This window comes from Gopherus evgoodei, chromosome 4, assembly GCF_007399415.2.
Source record: "Gopherus evgoodei ecotype Sinaloan lineage chromosome 4, rGopEvg1_v1.p, whole genome shotgun sequence".
Taxonomy (NCBI): Eukaryota; Metazoa; Chordata; order Testudines; family Testudinidae; genus Gopherus; species Gopherus evgoodei.
The window spans coordinates 131920521-131935220 of NC_044325.1; the positions used below are offsets into that span (position 1 = coordinate 131920521).

At 54.4% G+C, this 14700-nt stretch overlaps 1 protein-coding gene across 2 annotated transcripts in view; it reads right to left on the reverse strand.

Annotated features, from left to right (window-relative positions):
- Positions 1–1537: 1537 nt before the first annotated feature.
- Positions 1538–14700, reverse strand: part of KIAA1324 (KIAA1324 ortholog) — an 89091-nt gene continuing 75928 nt past the window's right edge. For both annotated transcript variants that reach the window (XM_030561116.1, XM_030561115.1), the window contains exons 16-22: positions 12705–12885; positions 9069–9165; positions 8617–8718; positions 6739–6865; positions 6117–6295; positions 5176–5341; positions 1538–1791 (exon numbers count right to left, since the gene is read on the reverse strand). In XM_030561116.1, coding sequence (XP_030416976.1) covers positions 1723–1791; positions 5176–5341; positions 6117–6295; positions 6739–6865; positions 8617–8718; positions 9069–9165; positions 12705–12885 — 921 coding nt within the window. In that variant the 3' untranslated portion in view covers positions 1538–1722. The remainder of the gene's footprint in view (positions 1792–5175; positions 5342–6116; positions 6296–6738; positions 6866–8616; positions 8719–9068; positions 9166–12704; positions 12886–14700) is intronic.

Here is a 14700-nt window from a genome sequence, read left to right on the forward strand (position 1 = left end):
TTTCTATAAGTCTATAATATATAACTAAACTGTTGTTGTATGTAAAGTAAATAAGGTTTTTAAGAAGCTTCATTTAAAATTAAATTAAAATGCAGACTAGTGGCCAGGACCCAGGCAGTGTGAGTGCCACTGAAAATCAGTTCGTGTGCTGCCTTCGGCACGTGTGTCATAGGTTGCCTACCCCTGTACTAACCTATAGGCTAAGGGCACCTCTAGATTTAGGGTGAGGAAGATAGAGATGGACTAGGGAGGCTGGGTGCTTGAATGACTACTCATGACAGCCCTAGGCCCTAGAACAGACCACCATGTAAGAAAGGTCATTGGTGGCTGGTTAAGTGAGTGAGTGATCTGGATTGGTCTGGTCCATGCCAGGGACAGAGCTTGTCTCTTAAGGAGGGGTGAGTATATGAGTACATGGGATGGCACAACAGCAAACCCTAACTCGGCATGACTGCTCTATCTTTGTGTGGTTTGGAGTACGTGTCTCTTTACTCATTGTGCTAATGGAAGTGGTTAAAGCTTTGCTCTGCCCTCAGTGTGAGTGTCCTCCTTGTTTACCCCAAGGTTCCTAACCAGGTACTGAACTCGATAACCTTGACTCTGTTGGGCCTGATTCTGGGCCTACAGCCCTACAATCCCCACCTCTTAAAGCAGAATTAACTGGATGAATAATCATCAATAATCACGCAAAGACTCAGGAACGCTCCATGCCTCAGCAAAAGGCAAGATTTGTCAGTACAGACACTTGGCCCCAGCTCTCGGTTTCAGCTGGCATCTGGCCCCATAACAGGCTGCACAGTGCACTCAGCAGCCCCTTCCATCAGTGCTGAGGCAACGCCAGGACTTCTGGCGACCCTTAGTGATGACACTGGGCAGCAGAGTGACAGAGCTAGAGAGAACCACAGGCTCTGCCTGTGTCCTGCAGCCTCAATGAAGTCTCCTTTTTGTGCTTACAACAGCCGGGCCCTGTCGCTTTCCTGCTAGCGAGACTTGGCTGAACTGAAACCCTGTGTCACAGCCAAATACGGCCAAACTTCGGGGTGTTTGGACCCTGACTTCAGAGTAGGCCCTTCTCTATGGGAAGCTGTGATCACAGGGCCCAGATGTGAAAAGGAAAAGAAAGGAACCTGCTTTCTTGTTCTTTCCAAGGCCCTTGCTTCCCTGCCACAGGGACACATCAAATCAGCTCTCTCTAGGCACTGCCTATGCAGTGTAGAGAACTCCTGTCTCCAGCACGTTACTATAGCTGCTGGCAGGCTCTTGTGAGCATCAGACCTCTGCATTAATCCACCGGCCTCTGCTGCAGTCCCAGGGCGTGAGCGGGCGAGGCCCTAAGCAGGCTGTGGCTAGCAGGCTGGCTCCCGGGCTTGGATGCAGAGGGGAAGCTAGTCGATTTCAGGGGGCTTAGAAAAGGGAAAGCACAAACCACTGTGAGTTTGGACACAGTCATTTGGTGAGACATGGACCATGTTGAAACCCAGAGATGCGGGTCAGTCTGCCTGGACACAGGAAACAGGCAAATGCGTCGTTTAAAAACACACCTGTATTTGGCGATTTCTTTTGGAGGGAATGTTAACTTCAGAGTGAGTTTGTTTAAAAAAGCAACAACAGCTCAAGTTAAAAGTGTATCTGATAAGGCCACAAGGAGTTGTCGGGGCGCAGGGTTCACCAAGGGGTGGCGGTGAGGTATCCTGCAGCAAAGGCAGTGGGACTGAGGCTCCCTTAGAGGTCGATGTCTGTGCTACCCGACGAGGTCTTCAGCGGGACAGAATCGAACCCGTCCGACGTCCTCTGGGAACAGCAACAGAGAGCAGTTGTCAATAGGCTCCGGTCAGCGCATCTCACCCTGCGCCAAGGAGAGCCTCCCATTGACTTATACACCCACACTGCCTTAGAACCCACTGCTGGAGCAGGACCCATGGCACTAGGCGCTGTACGAACACACAACACAAAGGTGATCCCGGTCCCAATAGCAATCTGGGAAGAGCAGGATGGTTATGACCACCTGGCACGTGTTTGTGATCCCCAGGGTCGCGCCCTTAGGCTGAGGGCCCTTGTTTAGACAATTTCTCATCAGCTGGCAAAGGCCCAGACAGTGAGCCGATGGTCGGAGAACAAGGGCGGCCCTGTATGCAAGGCTAGTGTGCCTTTGCCTTCAGCAGCCACCCCGTCTGCTAACACATCCTGCAGTCCGCTGCTCCAGCCCCACAACTGCTTTCCCTACTGCTCTGTGTGCCCCTCCCCCTTTCCCCAGCCTTGGGGGGGGGCGGGGGCATGAGGAGACTGGGGGTTCCAACCCTGCCTTTGTGAGCGGAATTGCGCAGGTGGAAATAAGCGACACCTCCCACACCCCCGGGACTGTCACTGCATTGTGTGTAGACATGCTGACACCCCAGGGCCTGATCCCTGCAGCCTGGGCTATCCATGGAGACTCAGCTGGATCCAGCCAGGAGAGGCAGTGGGGAAGGAGAAACTGGTGGGAAGGCAAAAGAGCTTCACAAACCAGCACCGACTCCAGGCTGGGACTGTTCTGGGCTCATTTCCAGAGGTGCTGAGCATCCACAGTTCCAGCCCAGGGAGCTGCAGGACTCAGCGCTGGCTGTCAGATCCTCAATCCGCCAGCAAGGGGCTGCAAGCCAGGCAGCCTCTTAGCAAATGGGGAAGGCTGGTGGATTCAGGCCTTAGAAGCTTCCAGCCCCCATCCCCCACCTCAAAGATTCATTGATCTTCCCTGCTGCCCACTGTCCCTCCAGACCCAGCACACGCTGCACCCTTCCCTCAGCTCAACATGGGATGAGACGGGTGAGCTGAAGAGCCAAGGGAGAAGCATCCCACACCCACAGTGAGACTCCTCCGTGCCTCCCTCCATCCCGCCTGCATCTGACCCCCTCTGGCCAAGGGTCCTGGAGGAGCCTCATCCCCCAGCTGGGGTGAGCTGGAGGTGCAGCTCATGGCAGGTGGGAGGATGGCAGCAGATGCAGGGTGTGGAGCCTCTGAGCACTGCTGACTGGACATATAACCAGGGCTGGAGGCAAGCCTCGCATTAGCAGCTTACTCCTAGAAATAAATCGCCTTCATTAGCGCTTCTCTAGTGTCAGCCACCCGACAGTCCCCAGGAACTAGATAAAATAAGACCCAGCCTGAGACCTGCCCTGGCACAGGGGTCGGTCTCATTAGCCCCATTTCGGGGATGGGGAAGCTGAGTCCCAGTATGTCTGCTGCAGAGCTGCAAGTCGAGCACTGGCAGGTCCATGCTCATTTGTTATCTGGGTTATGGGAGCCTCGTTGTGCCAGGTGCTGCACACCGGGAGACAGGCCCTGCCACGGGAGGGGAAGTGACTTGCAGGTCACGGTGCTCGGTGCTGAGTCGGAGCGTTGCTCCGGTGCCAGGGTGAGGGCTGCCTCCATAAGGAGCGCTCTTAAATGAATATCGCGCTCCTTCTTAGTCCTTGGCTTGAAGGAATTGCAAATTTTGCACTTTTCACTAATGTGCCCTTTGCCCAAGAAACGTAGACAGCTGCTGTGTGGCTCACTAATGGGTATGGGCCTCTTGCAGCGATTGCAGGGCTTAAAGCCTGGGGATCGGGGCAAGCCCCGTCCCAAGACAAAGTCCCTTTTGGGACTTATGAAGTCTGTAACTATAGCTAAGGGATTTACTAACAGAAAACTCTACACACTATAAAACCAGGATTAACGAGTTTGTACAAACAAGAAAGCAACAGCACTAACTGAAGCAGCAACAGTTCCAGCACCGTCACTGGCGGCAAGAAGGAACTGAGGGTGGGGGGAGCCGGCGACGCCCTATATACCACAGCATCTGTGCACCACTCCAGGGGGCGCCAGAACTGGTCTCTATGGACACTGCTGAGGGAAAACGCCTCCAGCACCGGTGCATGTGGCGAGCGCACACCTAGGTTGAATGGAAACGAGCAAGCACTCGAAGTAGCTGGCTCGTGAACAATGCTGGGGTGGGAAAGTGGGTTCCAGTCCCAGCGATCACGGGCGGCACTCTGGGGGCAGGAGACTCCAGCGACAGATCTGGGACAGACCCAGGGCCCAGCACTACTGCCTTGTGGTCAGAGCTAGGCCCAGGCCAGGGAAATGGGCAGAACCTGTGGAGTTTATTTGTATTTGAGCACATTACTGGGGTAAAGGCTGCAAAGTGGCTCATTGTAACTCTGCAGGTGAGAACACTGTAATCCTACATCAGCAGGGCAGGGGGTGTGCCCGTGGGGCTATGGGCATTAACACAGGTGAGGGAGGGTGCCAGGGCTGTCAGTTTACACCACACAGCTGCTAGGTACTGAGACAGCCTTGGGTGCCATGTGACAGGGATCTGAAAGGGAGAAGAGTCTTGGTGTAACTGCTTCCTCACTGGCTAGATGGAGGAGCTGCTCAGCATGGGAAGACAGCTTCAGCTTCTATTTGCAAAGCCCCAGTGGTTGAGATGCATGAAGCAGGGAAACACAGGGGCTGGGACAGGAAGCCCTGCAGGGAAAATCCCAGAATCAGCCAAGCTTGGGGAGAGCTTCCCAGAGAGCCAAACTCCAAGACTGAGGTAAGTCTGCACTAGGGTGCCCAGACAGCAAGTGTGAAAAATCGGGACGGGGGTAATAGGCGCCTATATAAGACAAAACCCCAAATATCAGGACTGTCCCTATAAAATAGAGACATCTGGTCACCCTAGTCTGCACTAGGCCCTGTTCAGAGCAGACTGAGAACCCCCTGATCACACCTGGGGATTCCAATCCCTCCTGTCTTTCACTAGAGCACTAGGCCCCATCTGTCCTCCAGCTCTTTGCTCACTGCAGCTCTGAGGATGGGCATGCAAGGAGTGTGTGTATGATCAGCGAGTGCTGTGGGGATTGAGGGGCTCTTAGAAACATTAGCAGTTCTGCCAAATCCCCACTGGCAAACTGGGTTGGGAAAGTGGGGCCCAGAGGTGTTGGTGGCTTGCAAATGGTCTGCGTCTAAACTGGGAAAGGAATCCAGGAGTCCGGACTCTGAAGCCTGTGCCATAACCACAAGACCAGAGTCCCCTCTGCCACTCCATGAGTACCCCAGCAGTGTTTCTGCCCATCCTGCCAAAGCAAGTGGGTTCAAAGGCTTGCCTGTGATCTGGGGAGCTGGTGACAGCTGCTGCCCTCAGCAACGGCACAGGAGACAGGCACCCACCTTGTAAGTGAAGGACTTTATCTTGCCAAAGAGAGACTTCTTGCTGGTGAATATCAGATCATCTTCCACATCTTCCCCCTCCATAATGGCACAGCTGTCAGCGGCTGGCAGCTCACTGTCCTTGGCAGTCGAGTTCATCACCAGCTTGGAGTATTTATACTCCAACCTTCAGGGGAAGGAAGAGCAGAGTGGATGGCCCGGGCCCTTTGTGTGGGCACCCCAGAGTTATAAACAAAGGGATCTGTGTACTGTAAGGCCCTGGTTTTCAGAGGGTGCAGGGTGGTAAAACCATCAAAAGATCTGGGGTGCAGTAAAAACGGGAAAGCGGATATTGATCTCCCTGGGACAGGCGGGCTGTCCCCCTCTGCCGTGGCAGTGCTGCCTGGCAACTCTGGGAGCAGTGGCTCCTGGCAGTCCTTGTCCGCAGCTCCCTGGGGGCATCCCACTGAGGTGGAGTTTGAGCAAACGGCTGGGACGTGCTGTATTTTCCAGGGTGCGGAGGCCAGGCAGCCACTTGAGCTGGTAGGTCGGGGCATCAGGAGGCAGCTGAGCCTGGCATCCAGCAGCAGGGAGTGAGCTGTGAGGGAGTGATTGTGTGGGCTCAATGGGGGGACGTGTCCAGTGAGACTGCCCCCTGGCCCGGGTTTGCACCCAGCCCGCAGCAAGTGGATCTGTCCCTGGCAGGGCCCTGTGCAACCTCCCTGGAGACTGCAGTGAACAAGTGGTTCTGGTACTAGGCACTACAGGGCACTGCTTTCCTCTCCCAGCCACATGCTGAGCAGCCCCTGTTCCAGCAGCTCGTCCAAGCTGGGAGTCAACTGGATGGGACACCCCCAGAGGAGGTAGTGCTGGCAAGTAGGGGACACTCCTCCCTGGGGGTTAGGACTAACCCCAGGGGAAGAGCCAAGTGGCAGTCCTCTAACAAGGTGGCAGCTACTCACTTTTGGTTTTTCTTCCAGAAATAGCAGGTCATGACAGTCAGCAGGACAGCCGCGCAGGTCCCGGCCGAGATCCCCACCTTGAGCCAGAAATCCATGGTTTTGCAGATGCTGACTTTCTGCTCTGGGAGGGGGATGCCGCCTGAGCACAGCTTCGGCTCCCGCCACACATACGTGGTTCTCTGCAGGGTGCAAACAGACAAGCCCTCCCTTCAGTCCCACACGTCCCAGGAGTGTGGGGGTGCAGCCAGGCCCCTGGAGCAGCACCGTGCTAAAGGGAGTCTGCTCCTTTTGGGGCAGCCCTGGCAGGAATGCATCCAGTAGCTCTGGGCTTGCTCTCCACTCCCTTCAGGCCCTGCTGGACCATTCTCCACCGCCTCTACAGTTCCTGATTCCCCCTGACCTCCACTTGGAGGCAAGGACCGGGAACGGGCACTGATTCCCAGGGACTCGTGGGAATTTCCCATGGAATTGTGGGAGTCTGGCCTCTGCTACAAGCCCTCGAGGCTCCCTGAAGACCTGCTGGGCTCTCTCAGAATGCTTTAGGGCACTGGGGACTAAGAACCCTGCGGCAGCATCACTGCAGTGCTGCATGGAAACGCAGCTCCATTGCGTGAGAGCTCACCTGGATCCCGCCAAGGCAGGCGCTGACGATCGTATGGTAATCGTAGGCAGAACAGAGGGGGCAGGCTGTGGAGGTCTCCCACAGGAAGTGGAACGTGCACCCGTCACACGTCCCATCAGGGCATTTACTGTCAGGAGAGATGAGGAGGATCCTTAGCCGCCAGCCCTAGTTGCTGCCTGTAGCACCACATGACCAGGCAGGACCGCAGGTGAGCTGCGGCGTGACTCCAGGCACAGCATGCTTAGTGTCCAAGCCCTGGGGCCTGGCTGACAAGCTCTGGCTTGGGCACCATCCCCAGCGATACAGATCCTGCCGGCTGCTTTCCACCACCAGTCACACCCTGGCGACGGACCAGGCTAGCTGAGGCCATAATGCAGCTCTGCACTGGATTGTCACTCACAGCTCTGTTGCTCAAATGTGACGCAGGAACAACCCCAGCTGACTCACCCACGGCCGGGCCCAGAGGGCTAACAGGAGTGAAGAGCAAAGAGAACTGTCTGCAGTCCCTCCCTTGGTCAGCAGCTCGGACGCACTCACGCAGGAACACATGCACTGAGAAAGGTGGCAGAGCTGTAGGGGAAGCTCCCTGCTGTGACAGGCCAGGTCATGTTCTGCAAACCCGGCTCTAGTTTGGTTACAGAAACAGCCTCCCAAATCCTTGCACACATCCAAACAGCCCGGGAACCAGGGCCCACATCTCCAAGCGTGGCCACTGAGTTGGGCTGGCTCTGTTTCTCAGTGCACATGCACAGAGGTGCCAGGTGCTCACAGCTTCAGCGGATGCCAATGGGAAATGTGCGTCTCAATTTCGCCACCCAAACTCAGCAGCCATTTGTGAAAATGCAAGATCCCAGAGTGGCAGGCTTGGAGAGAAACTGTGAGCTCTGTGCCCAGCAAGCACCAGATACTACCCATATCCAGGAGCTGGGCTGGAAACGCTGACCTGTTTGTGAAAAGCAGGCCTGGATGGTGCCAGAGGAGAAGGGAACCTGATGGAGACTGGGGAAAGGACACAGGTCAGGGCTGGGGGGTGTGAACAGGATCCAGCACTGCCCCAGCACAGTCTGGGGGAGCTTGGCTGAGGAGCAGGGCCAGTTTGGACTCAAGGCAGCCAGCTGGCCTCAGTCTAGCACACAGGTTTGAAAGCAGCCTTCAAGTTGAGCCAGCTGCTGCCCATGGGCCTGGGGGAAAGAATCTGGCTGTCCTGTGCAGGGTGGGGAGAACCCCTTCCACACCGCCTGCGGCTGCACTCCCAGCCTGCCCTTCCCTCCCTTGCCGAGGGTTCTCCACAAGCAACACCCTGCAGCGGAGGCAGCTGGAATTTGGGCTGGGGAACGCTTCTGTGAGCAGGAGAGAGGGGAGGCCCAGAGACGGCAGCTCCCAGCATGCAACGCTCCACCTTGAGCCATGTGGCTGGGCCAGCTGGTTTTCTCAGACATTTTGCACCACTTACCAAGACATGTCCCTCCCCTCTGGGGGCAGCGCTAGTGCAGGGAGGGCTCCAAGGGCCAGCTCAACCGGCTCACAGTGGGTCTGTATGCCACAGTGGCACCTTGTCTACACTAGGGCTCCTGCGGTTGCTGCCACGTGTGGGGCTGCACGACTGGGAGCAGTGCTGCTGGGGGCTTTTAGAAGGCCGAGGGCAGCTGGCTCCACAGCGTGCCTACTGGCCTGCCAGCTGCCCTCCACCAGCTGTCTCCACCAGCTGGCAAGCTGCCACTGCAACCTGTCGCTGGGTAAACTATGGACACCAAACAGATCAACACCCTGTGATGCAAACAGCCCAGGGCCTGGCAGCCTGTTCTGCCTTGTACTGAGCCAGGAGCCTGCCTAGACAGCAGCAGGGGGCCCACAGTGCACGGCAGCCCTGGTTCTTACCTTGGCACAGACAGGGCTCCGGAGCCTGTCTTCAGTGGATCACATCGCAGGTGGATGGCTGTGGCCCGCCCAGAGCTGCAGGACTGGGTCACGTCATTGGACCTGCAGGTCAGGCAAAGGAACCACACTTAGCAAGGCCTCTGGTCTAGTGTGAATGCTCAGCACGGCCCAGCACTTCACAAGGCAGGTCACACAGTCGGGGTGGGGAGAAGATCCTTGTGCCCTCTTCCCCCAGCCCAAGGGGACAGTGGATATGACTGTGGTTCCCTTGCTCCCTGGGGTGGGGAAGGGAGGTCCTGGACTGATCTCTAAGGGCCTGGAAAAGGCTCCATGTGGAGGTGGAAGCAGTTCTCTGCAGCTTGGAGCGGAACTTGGCAATGCTGAGCTATGGAGGTGGCAATGGCGAGCAGGGACCCAGGCGCCTGCCCCCCTGAACTTGAGGTCCCCGTTACCTGTAGAAGAAGATCACGTCGGTCAGCCCCACATTCCCAGGGGTGAAGTGCTCAGGCAAGGAGGTGATGTTGTCCAGGGTTGTTTCTGTTGTCACCCCTGAAATGACACCCAAGATGAGGGTCCTAGCATAGAGTGGCTCCGCTCCCAGCGCTCACCTTGGGCGACTGAGAAGCCAGGTGGGCTCCCAGCAAGTGCCGAGAAACATGCACAGCAGGCTGGTCCCCTGCGCACTCACCGTAGATCAGTGAGCCATATTGGGCTCCTTATGGCCAGCATGTGAGCACCAGGAACAGACAATCTGCAGGTGACGCTCAGTAAAACCGCCGCAGCCCCTTGCTCGCAGCGATGCCCATTGGGCTGCAGCGTGGTAACAGCACCGGGGGCGCCAGCTGCTCAGAGGCAGCAGCAGCCACCACTTGCTGCCGACTGTGCAGGAGCCTGCCGCTGCCGAGCCCTGCGCACAGTCTGGTGCTGCTGGTGGGGGCTGAGTGCCCAGGCACAGCAAGAAGGACTCTACTGCCTCTCTCTCCACATGGGGTGCGCAGAAACATGCCAGCAGCCAGCTGCTTCTGGGAGCAGCATGGGGCCACAGCATGTAGGCAGCCTGCCTGAGCCCTGCTGTGCCCCCAGCTGGGAGCCACCTGTGGTGAGCACCTTCTGGCCAGACCCTACACCCCTTCCTGCACTGCACCCCCCTGCCCCAGGTCAGAACTGCCTCCTGCACCCAAACTCCCTCCCAGACCCTGCACCCCAATCCCCTGCCCCAGCCCAGAGCCTGCTCCTACACCAAACTCCCTCCTAGAGCGCCCCCCCCTTATTGCCCCCCACACCCCAACATTTTGCATATGATGCAGCTCTTGGAATATTTTGGTTACAGACAAAAACAAAAAAATGGCACTTCTTTGAAAGGTTGCAGACCCCTGCTCTAGAGTCTCTTAAGGTGTGGAGGAATTTCTCAGTTTTCTTGGCAAACTTGGTTTGATCCCTGGAACAGAAGACCCTCGAATGTAGTTTGGACTTCAATCAGAAAACCCAACAGCTGAAGCCAGGAAGCCCTCCTCATGACCACTGCCACAGAGATGGAACAAGCAGCTGTGTCAGCAGCATCCAAAGAAGCCTGTAGGAACATCTTTGCAAGCAGCTGGCCCGCAGCAATGATTGCCTGAAACTGCTCCCTCTCATCCATTCGAAGATGCTCAGTAAAGGCATATTAGTGTGGCTATACTCTGCCATGAGGGCTTGGTAATTGGCAATCCTACATGGAGCATGACTTACAGCCAGATAAATCAAGATGCTTAAAATCTTTGCCGTGTGGCGTGGACTTGGGGTAGTGGTCCTAGCTGCCATGTTTGTTCACAGCATTGAGCTCACAGGAGTTTGCGGGGGATGTGAAAATAAGAAGTCTGAGTTGTGGGAACGTTGTGTTTTGTGTCAGCTCTCTTATGGTGGCCAGGCCAGGCCATGTTATTTCTGCTGGGTCCACCACAGCCTTGTGGATGGGTAATGCGACACGGCCAGGGGAGGTGGTGTGCAGGCTGTCAAGTAGTTTATGCCGAGACTCCTTAAGCAGGCATATGCCACCCTTTTAATAAGGTCCTGAAATGGGTTAAAATCAGCAGCCCAGGATGTGGTGGCGGGTTTGTTAGGGGAAGATGGAAAAATTTGGTCGTAAGGAGTAATCTCTTTGTCTACTCTCGCTTCCTGGTCCTCAAAGGTCTTGTCCTGTGGATCAGGAGACCTAGAGAGAGGCGCTGGCAGAGAGTCTCTTCTCTTCTCTTGGCAAGAAGCACTAGGAGCCCTAGAAAACTGCTGACAATAAGCTGCCCAAGGGTCCAAGTAGGGCCACTAAGGTGATGCAAAAGGCATGTTCATACCATCTGGGTGGGGCTTGTCTCTCATGAGGGTAAGCTGGGTCTGTAGAGATCTCAGGAAGGTGGGCTCATTGGTAGTCCAAAGGAGAGCCTTGGACAGAATGAGGGAGACTGATGAAAAATCCCCATCATCATCTTCCTCTTCATCACTGGGCAGAGGTGGACCAGTCCTGGAAGTAAAGGGATACTCTGTCGGTAATGTGTGCATCTCCAAGGAATGGGAGGTGATCGGTACCAGGAACGTGTTTGGGACAAGCAGGGGAGATTCAGGCATTTCTGAAACCAAGTCCCTAGGAAAAGGAAACTCCTGCGGTACCGGGATGGGCAGTGCTGATGAAGTGAGATTACAGAGGTGGCTGTGCCACAAGGTGCCGACGGTATCAGAAGTCTCATGCGCTTTGATGAATGGACAGTAGGTGTAGGTCTGGTCTTTTATGGAGCTGAAGTACTAGGTACCGAGGCCCTAGGCAGCTCTGCCAGTACTGGTGCAGAAGAGCTGGTCTTCTCTGTACCACTCCGTTCACCTGACAATACCAATCTTCCAGAGCCAGAGCTCTTAAAGTCCTTAGGTTTGCTGGCTGTGACAGTACTTGAAGAGCCTGCAACCTCATGGGTACTGAGTCACAGGCCCGTGGGTGCCAAGGAGACTGACCTGGCTGGCGACCATCTCTTTGCAGCAAACTATCTACTATGGGGACTTGAAACTGCTTCCAAGAGATTCTTTGAGAGGATTTCAACTATTTCCTCTTCGAAGCTCTGGGGGTGTGTTTTCCCAAGGAAGTTGACGTGGCTGGTCTGGCAGAGGACCATTGTACAAGGGGAGTCCCTGGGCCGGGGGCAGAGGCCAGTTGGAGCAAATGCACCATCGTTAAGGAGATGCAGTTTTAGTTCTTGGTTCTTTCTGGCCCTCAACTTTAACTTGAAGCAGAAATTACACTTCTGAGGAACACGTGACTCCCCAAGACAGCATATGCAGCGGGAATGTCTGTGACTGGCTGGGATAGCCTCCTGGCCTGAAAGGCAATGTTTAAACCTGGGGGAACTGGGCATACCCTTCCCGGGTTTCACTTCCCCTGAGGGGAAAAGATAAAGAAAAAAAATAGATGGATGGGCAACAACTGCTGTCCCAGTAAGATTTTTTTTTTCCTTCGGGTTAACCAAAGAAAGAGAGGAAAGGGATTACTGCTACTAACTAAGTGAAACTCAAGGAACTAACACCAACTATCATGAGCAAGAGAAAGAACTACAGTTATGGTAATCTTAGCTCAGACCCGGCTGAGAGGGAACTGAGGTGGTTTGCACACACAGCACTAGCCCTGGTGCGGGGTGCGAGGCAGGGAGGGCGCATGCTGAGGCTGAATGGACACTGCTGCCTAAAATCTCCGATCCAAGGTGCATGGGGTGCAAAGACACCTAGAGTTAAAAGAACCTAGAGGGGGGCACCCACGGGACACTACTCACTGCAGCAGCAGCAGCAGCATGTCCTTGCCCTTACACCGAGAAGGTGCCTCTCAGTGGAGCAGGGCAGGAGTCCAGTTTCTAGACTCTGGGCCTAGCACAGGGGCTGCAGGCCCGATCTTCCCTGCCCTGCCCTGAGTGGAGTCACTGACCCCAGTGCAAACTGTTGCCCAGCCTCTGTTCTCCACCCATGGCAGCAGGTGCAGGTCACCCCACTGTGCCCAGGAGCTCTCTGGTGTGGGACAGGGCTGGATCTGGCCCTGGAAGGCCAGTCCCCATCCCTGGACCAGGGGCAGCAGCACCTACCTATGACGCGGTCAGCCAGGCTCACAGGCTGGGAGGACACTATGGTTTTGTAGCCCATCACATCAGAGGGGACGATGATGGACTGGCACACGTAAGAAGTGACCAATTTCGAGAACTCTGCCTCCCCGTCAGGGACCCTCATGTCGGTGACATTGTCCATACAGGTGGCCATCTTCCTTCCCTATGGTTAAGGAATAAAGCAGTCAGCCCCTGTCCAGCACCATCACTCTGCTTTCTTGGGGAGGGGGCCAAACCATGCATGGTATGGGGATTTGAGGTGAATGTCTCTGACAACATTTCTCGGCCCAGACCTGTGAGACCCTGTTACTGTCCTCGGGCTCTCCATGGCTGCAACAGTCTGTGTTGGCACTTGGGTCTATGGAGATTTCTAGGTAAAATCCACCTGCTAAGTCACTGTCTGACCAGCAAACTCATCAGAACATAAGAATGGCCCTACTGGGTCAGATCAAAGGTCCATCTAGACCAGGATCCTGTCTACCGACAGTGGCCAGTACCAGGTGCCCCAGAGGGAATGAACAGAACAGGGAATCATCCAGTGATCCTTCCCTCATCACCCACTCCCAGTTTCTGGCAAACAGAGGCTAGGGACACCATCCCTTCCCATCCTGGCTAATAGCCATTCATGGACCTATCCTCCATGAACTTATCTAGTTCTTTTTTGAACCTTGTTATAGTCTTGGCCTTCACAACATCCTCTGGCAAGGAGTTCCACAGGTTGACTGTGAGCTGTGTGAAGAAATACTTCCTTATTAATTACTGCCTATTTTTCGTCTGCTGATCCCTAGTTCTTGTGTTATGAGGAGTAAATAACACTTCATTTACTTTCTCCACGCCAGTCATGATTTTATAGACCTCTACCATATCCCTCCTTAGTCGTCTCTTATCCAAGCTGAAAAGTCCCAATCTTATTAATCTCTCTTCATACGACAGCTGTTCCATACCCCTAATCATTTTGTTGCCCTTTTCTGAACTTTTTCCAACTCCAATATATCTTTTTTGAGATGGGGTGACCACATCTGCACACAGTATTCAAGATGTAGGTGTACCATAGATTTATATAGAGGCAATATATCCTATCCTATTATCTATCCTTTTCTTAATTATTCCCAGCATTCTGTTCGCTTATTTGACTGCTGCTGCACATTGAGTGGATGTCTGCAGAGAAGTATCCACAATGACTCCAAGATCTCTCTCTTGAGTGATAATAGCTAATTTAGACCCCATCATTTTATATGTATAGTTGGGATTATGCCTTACAATGTACATTACTTTGCATTTATCAAAATTAAATTTCATCTGCCATTTTGTTGCCCAGTCACTCAGTTTTGAGAGATCCTTTTGTAGGTCTTAGCAGTCTGCCTGGGTCTTAACTATCTTTAGTAGAATTATAGAATATCAGGGTTGTAAGGGACCTCGGGAGGTCATGAAGTCCAACCCCAGCTCAAAGCAGGACCAATCCCCCACTAAATCATCCCAGCCAGGGCTTTGTCAAGCCTGACCTTAAAAACCTCTAAGGAAGGAGATTCCACCACCTCCCTAGGTAACCCATTCCAGTGTTTCACCACCCTCCAAATGAAATTTTTTTCCCTAATATCCAACCTAAACCTCCCCCACTGCAACTTGAAACTATTACTCCTTGTTCTGTCATCTGCTACAACTGAGAACAGTCTGGATCCGTCCTCTTTGGAACCCCCTTTCAGGTAGTTGAAAGTAGCAATCAAATCCCCCCTCATTCTTCCCTTCTGCAGACTAAACAATCCCAGTTCCCTCAGCCTCTCCTCATAACTCATGTGCTCCAGCCCTCTAATCATTTTTGTGGCCCTCCACTGGACTCTTTCCAATTTTTAACACCCTTCTTGTAGTGTGGGGCCCAAAACTGGACACAATACTCCAGATGAGGCCTCACTAGTGCTGAATAGAGGGGAATGATTACGTCCCTCGAGCTGCTGGCAATGCCCCTACTTATACAGCCCAA